Here is a 17,882-nt window from a genome sequence, read left to right on the forward strand (position 1 = left end):
TTAACAAGAGTATCCTACAAGACGTACCAGCCAGGGTGGTGCTGCGCGTGTGATCAGTTTGACTGACGTCTGGTTACAGCCAATAAGAACGCATAATCACCCTGAACGTGACAGGAAATACGCCACACTGCCACGCGGAGGGTTTATATAGGGTCAAGCGGAAGCGATAAGTCGCCATTTCATTGCGGGGTTGTTTAGTGGTGTTTCGGTGGAAGTGCAGCGTCAGTCAACAGTGGTGGAAAAATTGGATTGTAATAACACTCCGCCTTTAGCCCAATGGAAGCGGCTGTCAACCTGCATCACGACAGGTAAAGCCTGCAGTAGTTTTTTTATCGATACCTACATGAACTGAATATATTTAAATGGCTTTGCAGTGCTTGTAAATATGGACTAACGTTAGCGTTAAATGTCAGCATATAACGGTTGCTACGTTAGTTACCGTTAGCCTCTCGATAACAACGCTAGCTTGTCAGCCAACGGTTGTTTTAGTGCACTGCCTGATTTAGCTAGCTTTTACTGCAGATTATCTTTTGTAGATAATACAACATGTACAGCTAAATGTGTAGACACTTTACGTGAAGCCCTTTCTTATAGCTTTTAGCTTCTCTAGTGAGCTGGCATAAGGGAAGGCAAATGACAGCTGCAGCCCCACCGGCAGGTTCCCCGCCGGCTTTCTGTCAGTCGGGTCATTCATCGCCCAGGCACCCTGCTAACGCTAATCCCACAGCTCATGTCACTATCTCACAAAATCACTAACGTGTATTAAAAACCGTGTACTGTATGCTAACTGTACACAGCATAGGCTAATATAAATCTAGCAGCCCTCTATGAACTGATTTGTCAGGCAGTGTTATAGTCTGGTGACGTTAGCTGTTAGCTTAGCTTCATAGGTCCTGTGCCAGTGCACACACGTCTTTATGATGTGGCGACATGAGGAGGATCGATTGACGGATTAACAGTTTGACCCTTTCTAAAGCACTAACGTTCAGTAAAGATTTCGTATTCTGGCTTTTGACATGAAATCGCTGTCAGTCATTCGTTACTGTCATTGTGAGACAGTGTTTACAAACAGTGAGGGCGGGGCGTCCGAACCACGCGATCACCAGCTGTTTGATTATAAATCCAAGCGTTTGACTTTTTTCTTTGTTTTTGAAAGATTTAAAATATGCTTTGTTTGCTCTATTGTGTAAGAACTAATGCATTTTAGTAGAATGAGAAGTTGATGCAATGCAGGTTGATAAAACAAAGACACATTAGTCACCTGCAGCTGTACAAGTGTTTATTATTTAATAATAAAACAGTAGCCTAGATGATATATTAAAGAAACGGTAGGATTCAAGTATCACAGTTATCCTAACATGATGCAATAGACTGCATTTTTTTAAATTTTGAAAAAGTGTATGACTATATTTTATTGAACATAATCTTTATATTCATAACCATAGAGGAAAACCTTTACTACAGGTCAGTCTTCACTTGGATAAATAAAAGAATAACTCGATGAGCTTCAGTTGTCCTTACCTGAATATATGAGATTATTTAATTTCAAATCCGATTGGAGAAGCTCTTGTCACAGTGCTGTTTACATGGACATAGATATACTAACAACTTAAAAGTAACATTACATTTGCTCAATCTTATACAGTGTAGTATAATAATGCCACCTTAAAGGAGGAAATCAATGTTGTGTCTTTACCATGGGAGTTCCTTCTCAACTTATTTTAACCTCCAACACCCTGACCAAAGCTAGCAAACATAAAGGTAAAGGACTTTAAAAAGGCCTCTCAGGTTAATTACCATGGGAGCATAATTTCTCAGAAAGTTTTTTAGTTATTGCAAATGTTTACAACACAAAGCATGCATTGTGTGTGTGTCAAAAGCTTTGCCATCATCATGTTGACACTTTTTGATTGTGTTTAAGCCACATTAGTGAGTTCTGTGTCTCAAAAATAAAACTTTTGTTGTAAAACAATCATTTTGAAGAGTAACAACCTTTTTCTCTCTGCTGAACTGACGTCTGTGTCTGGCTGTTTTTGTCTTCAGTTTCACTAAATCCTTAATTTTGTATTTAACATATCCTTTACTTTGTAGAACACAGGTGCACCAGAAAATATTTTAACCACTAATACCCATAAAAAGAAAAACAATGACAAAAAGACAGTTATAGTGCGTTTTTTGTTACAGGTGTAATATCATCTAGGGCTTTCCAGTAAAATATCACAAAACATCTTTTAAGTCACTATTGTTTCAGTTACAATACTTCCTGAACAGCTCAAATAAGTGGTTTCAAATATGTTTGACTGGACGTTTATATTTGAATGTATTCAGTACACAATGGCTAATGTTTTTTTTAAATGCTATTGCGGTGCAGCCGTTCTTTGTGTTGCTGGTATTCTGACTGATGTAGAACATCAGCTCACAGGCTTTGCCACAGTTTGTGTGTCAGTGGGGCAAGTGTGTGTCCTGAACTCTGGGGTGAGATTTCTCTTTTTCTAAATCTGGTCCATGTGCTCTGCTTAGAATGAGGTGAAACAGGGATGATGGGGTTTATGGTGGCATGGTGGCCACATCTGACTTCACAGATGGAATGGCTTCTTTGTTCTATATAGAACATGGTCCATGTAGTTGTGTTGAACCACAGCCAAAATTGAAGATTCATGTGCGTAGTAGAGCATTCTGAAATCTCTAAAGTATTTATTTGCTTTCACTTGACTCCATTGATTCCTATTGGGGAAATATCCATCCATCCCATCCATCCATCGTCTACCGCTTATCCGGGGTCGGGTCGCGGGGGCACATCCGCCAGCTCCGACTGGGGGATCCTGAGGCGTTCCCAGGCCAGTGAGGAGATATAATCTCTCCACCGAGGCCTGGGTCTTCCCCGGGGTCTCCTCCCAGCTGGACGTGCCTGGAACACCTCCCTAGGGAGGCACCCAGGTGGCATCCTTACTAGATGCCCGAACCACCTCAACTGGCTCCTTTCAACGTAAAGGAGCAGCGGCTCTACTCCGAGTCTCTCACGGATGGCTGAGCTTCTCACCCTATCTCCAAGGGAGACGCCAGCCACCCGTCTGGGAAAACCCATTTCAGCTGATTGTACCCATGATCTTGTTCTTTCTTGACTCCATTGATTCCTATTGGGAAATATATCTTTTTCAATTCAACCAATTCATAATGGTAACTGTAGGAGTACTGAGCAGCTGTACTGCCCAGGGACCAACTCTAATTTTGAGGCCACAGTGCTTCAGTTTGAGTATCCCTGACATTAATTTCTTTGTAAATAGTAGAAAACCAGAGCTAAAAAGTGTCATACACAAAAGAGCAGAGTTGGGATTTGAACCCAATTGTTAGGCCCTATTTTTAATAAGCACATTTGAAGTATTAATGTAATGTGGTTATTCATTATTTAATTATTCATTAGTGTTATTTTTATGTGTGTTATCATTACTATTTTGTGGCAAATTATATTAAAAAAAGAAGAAAATAAGTCTCATTAATTTTGTTTTGTTTTTTTTAATACTGTAAAATTCTCTGTTTAGAATAAAACCATATCATTGAGCATGGAGAGTTTCAAGGAGTGATAAAGATGTAAGCTGACTAGTTAATGCTTTATTTGAAATATTACTGTGCTAAATCTGATCATTTTCCCCATGATTCATAATGTATTAATGGGCCAAAGTAATAAGAAAAACCAGTTTAACTGCATTTATGTGGAGCCAAATGTGATAATATATCCTATAGATATTGGGCACTTATCACCCAGCCTTATTACTAGTGAATAATTGTTTTATTTTAGCCGGTGAGGAGCCATGCAATGGTGGTTCCCATGCCTGTGCTAAAAGTAGCAGCCTATTGATAGAATCCTAGTTTCCAAATGACAGTTCGCAGAGCCATAGTTTAATTTGTCATGGTTCATGTGGATGAAGCATGTACTGGCTGCACTTTTTTGACATAAGCGGATTTTCTATGAGCGCATGAGTGGGTAGCAGATCAGTGAATCAATGGCTGCATCAATAAGGGTGGCAAAGCTTATACAGCACAACTTATTTCTTTCACTAGCAGGAATCTCTCTCTGTCTTTGGACCTGTTGTGTCCTTGTCCTTCCTCACAAATATGTTCATTGTTCTCCTTTTTTAATAATCTATAGTGTAAAGAAGTGATATGTAGTTTGTACTTTCATTCTAGCTTTTTATTGCGAGGTAGCATTTCAGTTCCTGCAGATCTTTTATTTATTTATTATCAATTTAAGTGATCTTTTTCCCATCCTCCTTTTGTGTCTCTTCCCCTCCAGCTCTCTGGTCGGGTTGTCCAGTGGCGGGATGGAGCAACACAGTAGTTCGGGCAAACGCATTCGCAAGCCCTCCCTGCTGTACGAGGACTTTGAGAGCCCGTCTCTGCAGCACACTATGCCCCAGGGTCCTCCTGTCCCACCACAGCCCCCAGTGAAGGATCTCAGCCGGCCAAGCCGCATGACCAACCAGCTGCAGTTTCTCCAGAGGACACTGATGAAGTCCCTGTGGAGGCATCAATTTGCCTGGCCTTTCCACGAGCCTGTTGATGCCTACAGGCTTAACCTACCGGTGAGAGAGATGCTTTCACTTTCTACTTTCACTTTAATTTAGTTGAGCGTTATTTATTTTTATGCAACTCATTGTGGTGCCTCGGCTCAAATGTTGAAGCAAAAAGGCCCTACTCGATGCTCCTGCCGTTAGATTTAGTTAATTTAAGTTCAACATGCTCCCTAAGTCATGTTGTTGTTGTTATAAAAATATATAATCTTCATTTGTTTAATTTCTCTATCATGCTGCCTTTTCTTTTTTAGGATTACCATAAAATTATCAAACAACCCATGGACATGGGGACCATCAAAAAGCGTCTGGAGAACAACTTCTATCGCAGTGCAAGTGAGTGCATACAGGACTTCAACACAATGTTCACCAACTGCTACATCTACAACAAGGTAGGTTAAAAGGTAAAAACACAAATCTTTATCCATCATGTTTTTGTTATTTAATTAGTTTTTTTGCTTTTACTGTTTCCTTAATAAGATGACACCACTCTTTCGATTACATATCAGGTGGAGTCACAGCAGTGATAATATAACGACTCAAGGCACTTGTAGACTTGTACTAACGTTTAACATATCCTAGTCTGTTGTTTTAACTGACCTAAGAAAACCTTTTAGTTTGTTCTGCTGAGCCAGGCCCAGGAGCAGACCTCGGGACTTTGTTAACATTTTGAGACGAGGCAATTTTATACCTCTTAATTATTTCCCATGAGAAAAAGGTCATCCAACACTTTGTAAACAGAAACTTGTCTGGGATGCAGTCCTATATAAACATAAACTGTGCCAACCTGCATAAACTGTACATGTGCTACAGCATAACTTGTTAGGCAAGAGAGAAAATGAAAATGTCGAGTTGACAAGGATACGAATGACTGCAGCATTGAACTGTTGAGAAACCTCTAAAGATAGTGAAGATCCATTACCGTCGGTTGCACACCAGAGATGCTTCCAACGATCCTGCAACAGATTACAGTGATAGTTCTTTCTTCACTTGGACTTTGACAGAGATTCAGGTGTCTTAAGTGGTAGTTGTAGAGAATCCATCTTGGGTTGATTCCAAAGATCATTTCTTCATCCTCAGTTTCATTCATCACTTTTTACAAACTTTTGTTATTCATTTCATTTGTAAAATATCAGAAGCAATCACAAACACCAGAAATAAGTTCCAAGCATTTGTGACGTTTTTATTTGTCTACACATGAATAATTCATCATTAAAACACCTGATTTAAAAAAAATAAAAATAACAATTCTGTCCCAAGAATAGTATTTGTTTACTGTTATGGCTTCTTAAGAGTGTGCTAATGTTTTTAGTTTGTTTTCTTGGGTAGCCGACAGACGACATTGTGCTGATGGCACAGCCCTTGGAGAAGATCTTCCTCCAAAAGGTGGCCCAGATGCCCGAGGAAGAAGTTGAGCTGCCTCCTCCAGCTCCTCGAAGCAAGAACAGCAGGGGAAGAGGTCGCAAATCAAACTGTGAGCTAGTGACCAACTGTTTAAACATAACTTCTTTTTTTCACCTGTCATTCTTTAAGCTGAATTTTATTACTAACGTTGGATATTTTTCTCTCGACACCAGCGAGGGCTCAGCAGGTGCCGGCAGTGTCCCAGTCGGCCTACTCCCCTTCTTCCTCGGACACTGGGGACTCCATGCTGGCCAACTCTCCCCAGACTGTGCTGACCAAAAGCCTCCCTCCTGCCAACATCATGAGCCTGCCTCTTACGCAGCCCACAACCAAGGTACAACAAAAACTCAATACTGATAATGATAATTGGCACAATTGGGGGAGAAATGTCTGAACTGGCTGTCTATACAAGACCAGTAAGTGAGTGTTTAGCATATTCAATTAATATGTCTAAAATAATGCAAATGTCTTGGGTGGGGTCCTGAAATATGTACAGTAGGTATCTTTAAAAGGCAGAAGTGTTACAGATTTAAAGTGTCTCATGCAAGAAACATTGCAAAGATATATTCAGCACTTTTGTTGTAAGAATAATTTTTTGAATTCCAATCATTATAATGATGCATTAAAACCACAATATTGAGATTGAATTGATTTCCAACCTTTTGTTTCTTCTTCTTCTTCTAGAAAAAAGGTGTGAAACGTAAGGCAGACACCACCACCCCCTCCACCATGGGCTTGACTGTGGGCATGTCGGGAGCAACGCACATGGTGGGCTTGGGGAAAGGAGGCCACGGGGGCCAGGTCCACGACACCTCAATGCACACCATCTCCATGGGAGGCATGAGCTTGGAGACCCCCCCCGGAATGGGTCTGGTCAGGAGCGCTGGAGGTCCCGTCCTGCTCCAGCCAATGATGGCAGGCAGTGGACGCAGAGTGGGCAGCGGACGCCCCATTAAACCCCCAAAGAAGGATTTGCCTGATTCCGTCCAGGCTCAGCCCTCGAAGAAGGGCAAGCTAAGCCCTCAGCTGAGGTACTGCAGTGGGCTGCTGAAGGACATGTTGTCAAAGAAACACGCTGCATACGCCTGGCCTTTCTACACCCCTGTGGACGCAGCTGCACTGGGACTTCATGACTATCATGATATCATTAAGTGTCCCATGGACCTCAACTCCATCAAGGTGAATTATATATATGCTTTTCTACTTGTAAAAGACTCGTTGAGATTCTAAATCTGTTTTTCTAGAGGCACTGACCAGGCAGCAGCACAAAACAAACTGGTTGCAGACTTAAAGAACAGCCGTATACATAAGAATAACCAATGTATTGTAAATTGTAGTAAGAAATATTCAAACTGAAGATTTAAAATGGTCCTCTTCTGTCTCTTCTTCATCAGAGGAAGATGGACTGCCGTGAGTACAGGGAGGCTCAACAGTTTGCTAGCGATGTCAGACTCATGTTCTCAAACTGCTACAAGTACAACCCCCCTGACCACGATGTTGTGGGCATGGCACGGAAGCTGCAGGTGAGAGTCTGTCCGATTCTACTTTTCAAATAATGAGACTGAAATGAAAGCGCAGCAGATTGTGAGGAAACTCTTTTTCTGTGACCGTTAATTATTAGTTGTTTACTCCCGTTATATTGATCTTTTTAAATTTTATTTTGGGCTTTGTTTTTTGTGCCCCAGGATGTTTTTGAGTTCCGATTTGCCAAGATGCCAGACCAACCCCACATGGATCACTCAGCCATGTCAATGAGTGGCCATCCATCATCCTCGTCGTCCTCTTCTTCCTCCTCCTCGTCCTCATCTTCCTCCAACTCCGAGAGCGAGCCCAGCAGTGAGAGCGAAGAGAGCGAGAGCAGCCGCAACTCCGACAGCGAAGAAGAGCGAGCACATCGCTTGGCTGAGTTGCAGGACCAGGTGTGCACACAGGTAAGTCGTCACTGTACTATTTATTTATCGCGACATGTTTCGTGTGCAAACAAAGTATTTACTGTAGAATAATTTACTGTCATTTTCTAAACAGCTCAAAGCCATGCACGAGCAGCTGGCTGCCCTCTCCCAAGGTCCCATTGTCAAGGCCAAGAAGAAGAAAGAGAAGAAGGACAAAAAGGAGAAGAAGAAAAAGAAGAAGCTGGAGAAGCGAAGTCGAGCTGTTAGAAGCAGAGCTGACTCCGAAGAATGGAAACTGCCCGGCAAGATCCTGAAAACCAAATCTGCCAGAGCAGGTGTCTCGCAGCCCAAGAAGAGCCAGGGGAAGAAGAGTAACAAGAATAGCAAGTTAGTAGTTAAATATTGACTCACCGAACAAATAGCCACCCAACCGTATCTCATCTTCACATCAAAGAGTTTGTAAAGCTTGACGATAACAAACATCATCTCGTATCTTCTAATGACTTATTTAGAATATCAGGCCGCTTCTAACAATGGGCTTTTGTCCTGACCGTATCGCTTCCTCTTGCTTCTGCAGGTCCACAAAGAAGCCCTTCTACCCCCCACCGCCCACGTCCATGCTTCCGCACTACGACTCCGAGGAAGAGGAGGAGTTTGTGCCCATGTCATACGACGAGAAGCGCCAGCTGAGCCTCGACATCAACAAGCTTCCGGGGGAGAAGCTGGGTCGCGTGGTCCACATCATTCAGTCCAGGGAGCCTTCACTGAGGGACACCAACCCCGAGGAGATTGAGATCGACTTTGAAACACTCAAGCCGTCGACACTGAAAGAGCTGGAGCGCTACGTCATGACCTGTCTGAGGAAGAAACCCCGCAAGCCTTACGGTGAACAAGGTAAATGAAATGTCCACATATCAGAAAACTGAATATTATTGTTTTGAATAATGTCTTGTGTGTAGCTTTGACAAGTTATTAGCATCATGCGTTTCTAGCATGTTTTACCGGGACAGTAATTCAATACACTTGATGCCGCTGACTTTTAGGCCAACTGTGGGGGCAGAAATTAATTTGGGTGCAGACTTTTTGCAGCCTAAATGAATTCCTCTGTGATTGGTTAGCGGCTCAGTGTCCTCACCCTCAAGCATCGATGCGACTCAGCTTTGTGAGGTACAGCTGTAAGTCACCAACGGGTGTCGCTCTTGAATGAGCAGTCGCTCACAATTGGAGATAATAAAACCTCGTCTATGTTTTTCGACTCTCCTCTTTCGTCTGCCTCAAATTCAAAATGATGCCATATTGGCAACATTGATCAACATCACGGTTAATAAGCCAGTATAAGCTAAAAGGCAAACTTCCAACTGTTGTACCCTGGACAGCTGTTGATGATGAATTATAACGGGAGGTGGCAGACGTGAACATGAAGCAGCTGAACAGAGGACGAAAAGTTAAAAAGTACAGCAAGCGACACTCGTAGTAGCATTAATACAAAACAAAACATACTAATCCGGGCAATCCTTAAAAACAATAACAACATATAATTAACATTAAATCGGACATTGAGTAGAACCATCAACATAGTAAAGGACGAGGGGAACAATTCAATCCATAAGCTTTATTTTTATAGCACAACTCGCACATCAAATGAAGTGCTGAACACAATAAAGAACATGAAACAAAACAAAATCCAGGCTAAAAAGGTAGCAGGCAAGGAAGGACATGCGGCGGCTTGGTGAAGTGGCAGGTCTGACTGCTTTTTAGTTATATGCAAAGGATTAAGTCTGCACTTTGATAACAATTCTCGATTTTTCCCTGACTGGATTTACAAAAGAAATCCAAATGTAACCATAGTGTTACTCCACATTGACAGGCACGCAACGGTGTTTTCTCAGCCAGTTAATGCGCTTGACGTCGGTATCGTACTCGCATCTTTTATTCATCTCTCCCCTCCCGTGTGTCTCTGTGCCTGAAGGGCTAGTTTTCCTCCTGAATACACACTGCTGAATAAGCACCTCAAGGTCAATACACTGATGTGGAAAGTTGATTATGAATTTGCTAAATTAGTGTGTACATTATGTCATCACAGTGCTTGATGCACGAAGCATTTAATCAATGACATGTCATGGTAGTGTGTGTGTGTGTGTGTGTAATGTAGGGTCACGCCGCAAAGCTACATTTCCCAAATGACTACCTACACTAAAAACGATGTTCTGTAAGCTTTATTAAATCCAACTCGCTGTACTAGGATGGTAAATTGGACGGGCAACTATTTTTTTGCAACAGCTAGACGAAAAAGTCTTCTACTCAGGAAGCCAAACGGCAGAATGAAGGTACAGCTCTTTCGTGTGCCATTACACAAGCACACGGGTTGCATCCCGTTACTAATCTTTTGATTTGAATTTGACCCACAGCGACCTCCAGAAATTCCAGGGAGAAAACCTTTGTTCCAACGATCTCAGGTCTGTAACAACTTTGTCATCTTTTCAGGTGCAGCGGGAAAGAAAGGCGGTGTTGGCAAGTCTAAAGAGGAGCTGACTCTGGAGAAGAGGAGGGAGCTGGAGAAGAGGCTGCAAGATGTCAGTGGGCAACTCAATTCTGTCAAGAAGCCCACGAAACCTAAAGGTGAGCCCACGTATCCATATTGTGTATGTGCATGTCTTCTCAGGCACACCACACGTGCATTTAGATGTTAATCTTTTGCCTCATTTTAGTTTAGTCTTTCGTAAGATATTTTGCAGGGTACATTAATAGCTCTTCTTCTTTTCATCTCTACTTCTTTATTTATTTATTTACTCTTCACTTGTTGTTCTGTCCTCAGCGGAGAAGCCCAGCGCTGTCGAGACCAACGCTCAGCCCTCGCGCCTCAGCGGCAGCAGCTCCAGCTCCGACTCATCTTCCTCCTCCTCCTCCTCGTCCTCAGACACCAGTGACTCAGACTCTGGTTGAGATCCTTAGCACTGGCTAACAGAAAACACTAATAACTCAGGGACTTGGGCTGGCCCAGGACGCAACACACCCTGAAACAGTAGTGGGCCGAGATATTAGACACCATGGCGAAAGACACTCCGAGTGGTTTTGAATGTGGGACTGAGGGATGAGGAACGACGTCTCTGTGGATGATCGTAGAGCCCAGACACTAAATGCCTTGGTTTCCCCCTTTGTAAATACTTGTACAAATTTATGTTTCTTTTATAAAGAAGAATTTTATGGTGATCCCCCAGAGGGAAGAGGAGTAATAAAAAAAGAAAATAAACAACAATAAAAAAAAATAAAAAAGGATGTGAAAAGACGGGCCTTACTCCAAATCTGCTTTGGCTGGCCTCGCGCAGTGTCCTCTGTGGTGAGGGAATGGAAGAGTGTTTATTTATTTGTTTTCTTCACCGACATTTCCTCAGACGTTACTGGAATTTGAACCAGCAACCTTTTTGGTCTCAAGCCTTGCTTTTCTAACATCTGGCCTTCTGCCACACTTAATTTTTAGATCGACCCTCCCCCCCCCTCCCCCCCCAAACTCAGCCTTAATCATCCAGATTGTTAATAACACTTAAATTATTTGGGAAAATAATATATTATTAAGGAGCTCTAAGATTCCTTCTCATGTTCACAGGAGCTAACCTGTGGTATCTGCCATCTTCAGGTGAAAAATTAGAATTTGGTTCTGAATCATTCCTCTTTAATGTTTACGCAAGCACGCACACACACACACACACGTTTCTTGCAGATAAATCTCATGTTGACATTGAGGTTTATGCTGCACTCTGTTTTTACAGCACGTGGTTCATGTTTTTTTGAAAACAAAGTGAGTTTATAGGACAGTACAGAAATGGCATAACGTACTGTAATTACAAAGTTTGCAATTACGTAACATACTCTTATTCAGTTTGTATTGATTCGATGGCTGCACTATTCTGCTGAAAGTCCACCAGCCACTTTTAAGACTGACGACTGGTCTTATGACACGCGTTGATTCTGTCTTCAGTATTTTGAAATCCAGCTCTTTTACTGATCTTGTTCTCGACATTGCTCTTCATTATATCAAACCGTAATTGAAGTGTGCATATATTTCCTTAAGAGCTGAACACAGGCTTCTGAATGTTATCAGGTTTTAGTGCAGGTTTCTGATTTCCACATTAATCTCCTGAACACGTGACGTGTTGCATTCCTGTTTTCTTGAAGACATCCGTAGCACTTTAGAAACTCGGTGACGGTTTCTAAAAGAAATCTTTCCGCTGCTCGACACTTACTGAAACAAATGGTTTCCCTTAAAGAGACAAAGTCCTCATAGCCCCATGCATAGTTGAAGCTGTTGTTGAATGTTCAGTGAAAGAATATATGCTTGTATATACTTAAACTGTATTTGCTGTTGCACAAACTATTGTATTTCTGCTGTTCAGTCTTTCTTTCCTTTTATCTTGTTTCCTTTTTTTACATGCTGTTATTTCTCATTCCAGTTAACTGTCTTAGTTGTTTACTGAAGAGAGTTCACATGAGCATCGCTGCCTCTGGTCAAGCAGGTTGTTGCCTCTCAGAAGCATACCTTTCATTTGACAAAGTGTGTTTATTAAAATATTCTCTTCTGTAGAAAGAAGTTTGAGTTTTGCTATTTTATTTTGCTCTTATTTTTAAATATTTAATTTGGATTTTTTTTTCAATTGTTTTAACTGTTGGTCATACAAAACCAGCAGACGATACGATACCTCTGAGTTTTATTTTTTTCTTCTCAAAAGTGATTTAATTGGGGGGGGGAAAAGAAAATCTCAGCAGAATAATTAAGATGAAGACAACTTGCTTTAAATCTGACACTGAGCATTAATGGAATTCAGGAGCACACATTAAAAAAACTATTAACTATTTGACTGCTATACACTGAAAAACCTCCAAACTGAAAAACATGCGTCCAATTTATGTTTTCTCCAGACAGATGCGCATATTGTGATAATGATTTTCCTCCACTAGGTGGCAGCAGTTACTCTTGTCAAAATTAGAGTTGCATGTTCCCTTTGAGTGTTTTCAAGGTGGAAACGTTGTGACTTAGTAAAAGGCATTGTTTGTGTTGTGTTGTCAGGAAGTTGTCTCAGCATATGATTCTGATAGTGTCTGTTTGATGTTTGGGAGGAGCTCCAGGCAGTGAAACCTGCTCAGTTTGGTATTTGGATGATATGTAATGCAACATGGTGATGGCTCTGTTCCTAGTGCTGCTGGTTATTCTTCCAAAATACAGTCAAGGTAAGTTTTTGTTTGTTTGTTGTAAAAGTACATTATAAATGATTGTAGGGAAGCATTCAAAGATTTTGTTTTTAGATATAAATATGAAGGAAGTTAATTTCTACTCTAAACTCAATGTGTGTTATTCAAATGGACACATTCTTTAGTCACTATTTTCATCCATTAAACTATTTTATTTAACAGACTACCTATATTTTACAATATAAATCCCCAGGGTTGGTTACCTGCTAGTGCGGCTGGTGGAGCCATAAACAACCAACATTGTAGTAGCACCTTGGGATGATGTCTGGTGTTCTCCTTATTTTATCATGTTATATGTTGCAGGTAAACACTTGCTTCGCTTTCTGACCTTCTGTCAAACGAACGTGACTGGTGACGACCAGTATGATATTGAATTTGACGGCGATCAGCTCCTCTACGTTGACACTGTCACCTATCAGGTAGTTCAGCGTCTGCCAGAATTTGCAGAGCAGTGGATCCCTGATCCCGGACTAGCCAAAGACACGTATTTGTCCATCGGTACCTGCAAGTACAACATCCCACGAGCCATAAAGGGAGAACATCATCCTCCAGAGGCCATAGGTGAGGCTGTTGAAACACTGATAATACACGAGTAAGATGTTACTGAATCTGTAAGCCTCATTTAGACGGTGGTGGAAGAAGTTTAAGTGCTCCATTACAATTACAGTCCTGCATTGTAAATCCAACTCATGTAAAAGAAGCATTATTAAAATGAACTTCAAGTATCAAAAGTACTCGTTCTGCAGTATGCTGTCCCCTGTGACTGTACTGTACAGATCAATGTGTAAGCAACATTTAACTGATGTAGCTGCTCATGGTGGAACAAGTTTTAACTTTATAATCAGTTTAGTTCAGTGGTCACAAGATAAATCTGAGGGGTCATGAGATGATAAATGGGAGAGGAAACACATTTTAAACAAATTATATACATTTTTTTTTGACTTGATCTAATCATTGATTTTTGTTTTTTAATATATTGGATAATTTGGTCCTCATTTCATTATTTGAATGAAACCATGTGAGCTCCGAGGGTAAATGTCTGGTGGAACTGCTAACAGCTGAAGACATCTGAAAGGGCCCCGACTCTTCACTAGTTTAGTCTTTGACAATGTGTTGAAGTCTATAAGCATGTGCTTTTTTTAAATGTAAAATCTTAATCTGCAAAGTAACTATTAACTGCAGCTGTCAAATATATGTAGTTATGTAATATGTGCTTAGTTCCCTTTGAAATGTAATGGAATAGAAATAACCTAAAATAGAGGGTTATAAGATCTGTTTGAAGCTCCAAAGCTGCAAATAAAAGCTGTTAAACGCCAAATACGAAACAAACATCAGTAAAAACAACCAGTAAAGAGTCACGCTGGGTCGATTGTTTTTTCAAAAACTAGATTATAGCCTAATCAAAAGAACAAAAGTCAGTGAAACTACTGAAATGGGAGCAACAGTGAGCTGTGTTAAACAAACGTTAATGAGAAGAGAGCTCTGGTGTGTATTCTTAAGAGAAGAACCAGTAGGGAACATTTCTGTGAGGTGCAATTAACCTCTCTGTGTGTATAATCATGCTCGTATTGTCAGTGCAGGTTAAAGCGTGTGCCACTGTTTATTGTGTAGCTCTGCACTGGGGAGTTTCCATTAATTAGCATGCGTGTCATGACACTGGTGTGTGTATCTAAGACGATCTTCCTCTGGCTTTGGGATGCGTAATGCAAAAATGATGTGAACAATGCGAGCGCTTGTATCACTTGATTGCCCACAAATGTGGAAATGTGCCTTTGGCTTCATAGGATGGTTAAAACACTTCATACTCAATCACAACACATACAATAAATAGCACCACATGCAAAATACAGACAATAATGGACAAGGTAACCGTGTGAAGGGTGCTTACAAACTGCATTTGGTATAAAAGACTTTTTGTAAATGTTCTTGGTTGCTGCAGCGGCTCTGAAGCGTCTTCCTGAGGGCAGTTTTATGAAGGAGGATGAACAGCATTAGACGCTTCATATCCATCACTTTAGTTTGTATAGGTTTTTTTTTTTGCCCTTAATTTTGCTTTTGACCCATTATTAAGGTTGGACATATAACAAAGGATTCAGAGGCTTTATTGTCATACGCACAGAAGCTACCGGGTAGTTGTTGGCAATGAAAATCTTAAATCCCTGGCTCCTCCAACAACACATACAGTATACTCAAGACATACAATTAAATAAAGTAATAAAATAGACATAACGGTGCAAGTTAAATGCAGGAATAAGTAGAACACATGCATAGAAAATAGAATAGGATATAACATGTAACATTTTAAATACTGCACAGTGGAATTAAATACTGTAACAAAGCATCAAATGAAAATGTGAAGACAATGTGATGAACCTACAGAGAACTGGTAGAGACCAAAAAGCAGAGCTAAAAGACTGTGCATATTGGAGTTACATTCACCAGGTGACCAGAACCACAAATGCATACTGCTGCATGTGTAAATATAAGCCACTGCTGGCTAACAAGTTCACCAAATCAACTTTAAAATTGATGATATAACAGTGTTGTATTCACAACTTGGTAACTGGTTAAAAGCAACAATACACACTGATTTCTGCATATTGTCTGTCCACTCTGTCAAACATCAATTCATCCATCTGCAGCCAGTCCCACCTCCATGATCTACCCCAAGCAGGAGATGGAAGTCGACGTCCCCAACACCCTCATCTGCTTTGTGAACGACTTCCATCCGCCTACAGTCGACATCACCTGGACCAGGAACGGCCAGCTGGTGGACCTGAGCGAGGTCAGCCAGACTCAGTACTACTCCAACAAAGACTTCAGCTTCCGCATCTCGTCCTACTTGGAATTCACACCTCAGGAAAGCGACATCTACTCCTGCAGCGTGGACCACATCAGCCTGCAGGCGCCTCTCACCAAGTTCTGGAGTAAGTCAGTAATAATGTTTCAGTGAGTGTGAAAGTAACAGAAGGGATGTTTTTTTTGGTTTGAAACAGAAAAGCATTGGCTTGTAAAATATACCCAAGCTATGCAGAACATCAAGGAGGATGTATGATATTCAATAACCATCCATTTCCATGGGCATTGCACCAATACTTATATGAGCTATGTTGGCTGATATCGCTTATTTAAATTATATGATGATATCTATCGATGCATATACATGACCACAATTTAAGCCAAAAATGTTAGCTACAATAGCTTCAGTGAAGACTGTTAGCAGCTTTCAAAAACTCCTACCAGTACATCTCTCATGCTATCTATCTGTATTGTGTTTTTCACAGAGTTTGAAGTACACACAGACCATCAGGCGGTAGAGACAGCAGTGTGTGTTGGTGGTGTGATCCTGGGACTGATTGGAGTTTTCACAGGTCTCTGGTTTATCATAAAAGCCAACAAGTCCTGCCAGACGTAACACGCATCAAGACGTGTGATCGCCTTGATCCTTTTTCCCCCTTGTGTTATTCTTCTGGGAGTGAGCTGGAATGTCATTTATTTTCTTCTTTTGTTTTACACCTGCAGTGTTTTATGCTGCCTTTGTCCATCACTGCAACAACACGGAATCTAAACCTGAGCTAAAAACACATCAGTTAACACAATAGCTTGACATTTTGACAAATACGCATTTTGACTTTATGCCAAAGAGATTTAGATGAGAAGATTAATCCCTCTAATGTCTGTAATGTAAATATAAAGCTATCAGCCAGGAGACGGTTAGCTTAAATTAGCTTAGCACAAAGACTGGAAACAAGGGGGAAACGGCTAGCACTGCTCTGTCCAACAAATCCAACTACCAGCACACGTAAAGCTCACTAGAAATAAAGGAAACATAACTGTATATTAATTTGTGAGCTTTAAAGGTGCAGATTTAGTTTTAGGTTATAGCTGTAGCCTTATATATCCCCGACAGATATGAGAGTCTTCCCATCTAATCTCTGCCAGATAGCAAATTACAAAGGGGACCCTTCCCTTAACGAGAGTTGACATTATCGACCGATGACACATAGTCTTATACATTGTCTTTATTATTGCTCTAATAATATATAATAAAATGCAGAAGCTTTACTCATGTGTTTGCCACACTGTTGCACGGTATCATGTTCGCTGCCCATTGTGTTCGTCATGTACAAAATAAAGCACATGAAGGGGAAGTTGAAAATGTCTGTTCCTGCATAATGTGCTGCATGTCAAAGTACATGCAAGCCACATTACAATCGAAGAGAACAATTCCCTCGCAGTCCTGCTTGCGTGTTCATTAACCCTTCATCTCAGCAGCCTGTGTGAGCTCTGGCACGTTCACAAAGTCACCATCAATTATCACAGCACCGATTGAGCTTTTTTGGACATATCGCGGCTCCTGCAGCGACTGCCTAACACGAAATAATCAGTAAATAATGTTTGTCATGTTCGCTTGTGTGTTAATGCTGCCACAGAATGGCGATGCTCCAAACTGACTCCTTTCTCTGTGGGATTTATTTGGCTTGCGACTGAGTCTAATTATTTTCCCCGTAATAGATAAGATAGCTGCCACAAATTTTAATGTGGAAGTGTGTGTGTGTGTGGAGGATGAATTTGAGATCTCAAACACTGAAAATACTGCCGCTTTGATTTTGAAATAAAAGTATATATTCGGTGTTAGGAGAAACAATTCATACCCCGGGCGTGGAACTGGACTCAAGTAATAGAGCAAATGCTGAATGATGAATTATTGTACATTACTGTACATTACAGTTCATTTAGCTGACGCTTTTGTCCAAAGCGACTTACAATAAGT

General features: G+C 41.0%; 2 protein-coding genes across 3 annotated transcripts; both read left to right on the forward strand.

The window, feature by feature from the left end:
- Positions 1-182: 182 nt before the first annotated feature.
- brd2b (bromodomain containing 2b) lies at positions 183-12,449 on the forward strand. 2 transcript variants are annotated; one of them, XM_029451817.1, is made up of 12 exons: positions 183-308; positions 4,292-4,580; positions 4,823-4,960; positions 5,898-6,042; positions 6,146-6,306; positions 6,657-7,151; positions 7,367-7,495; positions 7,658-7,903; positions 7,998-8,251; positions 8,442-8,758; positions 10,349-10,483; positions 10,680-12,449. In XM_029451817.1, exons 1-12 carry the CDS (start codon positions 277-279, stop codon positions 10,805-10,807), a joined length of 2,469 nt encoding a protein of 822 aa, XP_029307677.1. In that variant the 5' UTR covers positions 183-276; the 3' UTR covers positions 10,808-12,449. The 2 variants fall into 2 exon arrangements, with proteins under 2 accessions (XP_029307677.1, XP_029307678.1); XM_029451818.1 differs by lacking the exons at positions 183-308; positions 4,292-4,580 and having other exon boundaries at positions 4,835-4,972.
- A 579-nt stretch (positions 12,450-13,028) lies between these two features.
- LOC115021008 (H-2 class II histocompatibility antigen, A-U alpha chain-like) lies at positions 13,029-16,523 on the forward strand. The gene is made up of 4 exons (XM_029451120.1): positions 13,029-13,087; positions 13,412-13,669; positions 15,751-16,043; positions 16,395-16,523. The coding sequence occupies exons 1-4, from the start codon at positions 13,033-13,035 to the stop codon at positions 16,521-16,523; spliced, it is 735 nt and encodes a 244-aa protein (XP_029306980.1). The 5' UTR covers positions 13,029-13,032.
- Positions 16,524-17,882: the final 1,359 nt, after the last annotated feature.

The sequence above is a fragment of the Cottoperca gobio genome, chromosome 16 (assembly GCF_900634415.1).
Source record: "Cottoperca gobio chromosome 16, fCotGob3.1, whole genome shotgun sequence".
In the NCBI taxonomy this organism is placed as follows: domain Eukaryota; kingdom Metazoa; phylum Chordata; class Actinopteri; order Perciformes; family Bovichtidae; genus Cottoperca; species Cottoperca gobio.

Excerpts from the sequence above, each read along its gene's own strand:
- brd2b (XM_029451817.1), top strand. The coding sequence starts at position 277 with ATGGAAGCGGCTGTCAACCTGCATCACGACAG. Across the intron at positions 4,961-5,897 it reads ACTGCTACATCTACAACAAG|CCGACAGACGACATTGTGCT; the intron begins GTAGGTTAAAAG and ends TTTCTTGGGTAG. Across the intron at positions 8,252-8,441 it reads AAGAGTAACAAGAATAGCAA|GTCCACAAAGAAGCCCTTCT; the intron begins GTTAGTAGTTAA and ends TTGCTTCTGCAG.
- LOC115021008 (XM_029451120.1), top strand. The coding sequence starts at position 13,033 with ATGGTGATGGCTCTGTTCCTAGTGCTGCTGGTTATTCTTCCAAAATAC. Across the intron at positions 13,088-13,411 it reads TCTTCCAAAATACAGTCAAG|GTAAACACTTGCTTCGCTTT; the intron begins GTAAGTTTTTGT and ends TATATGTTGCAG. Across the intron at positions 13,670-15,750 it reads TCATCCTCCAGAGGCCATAG|CCAGTCCCACCTCCATGATC; the intron begins GTGAGGCTGTTG and ends ATCCATCTGCAG.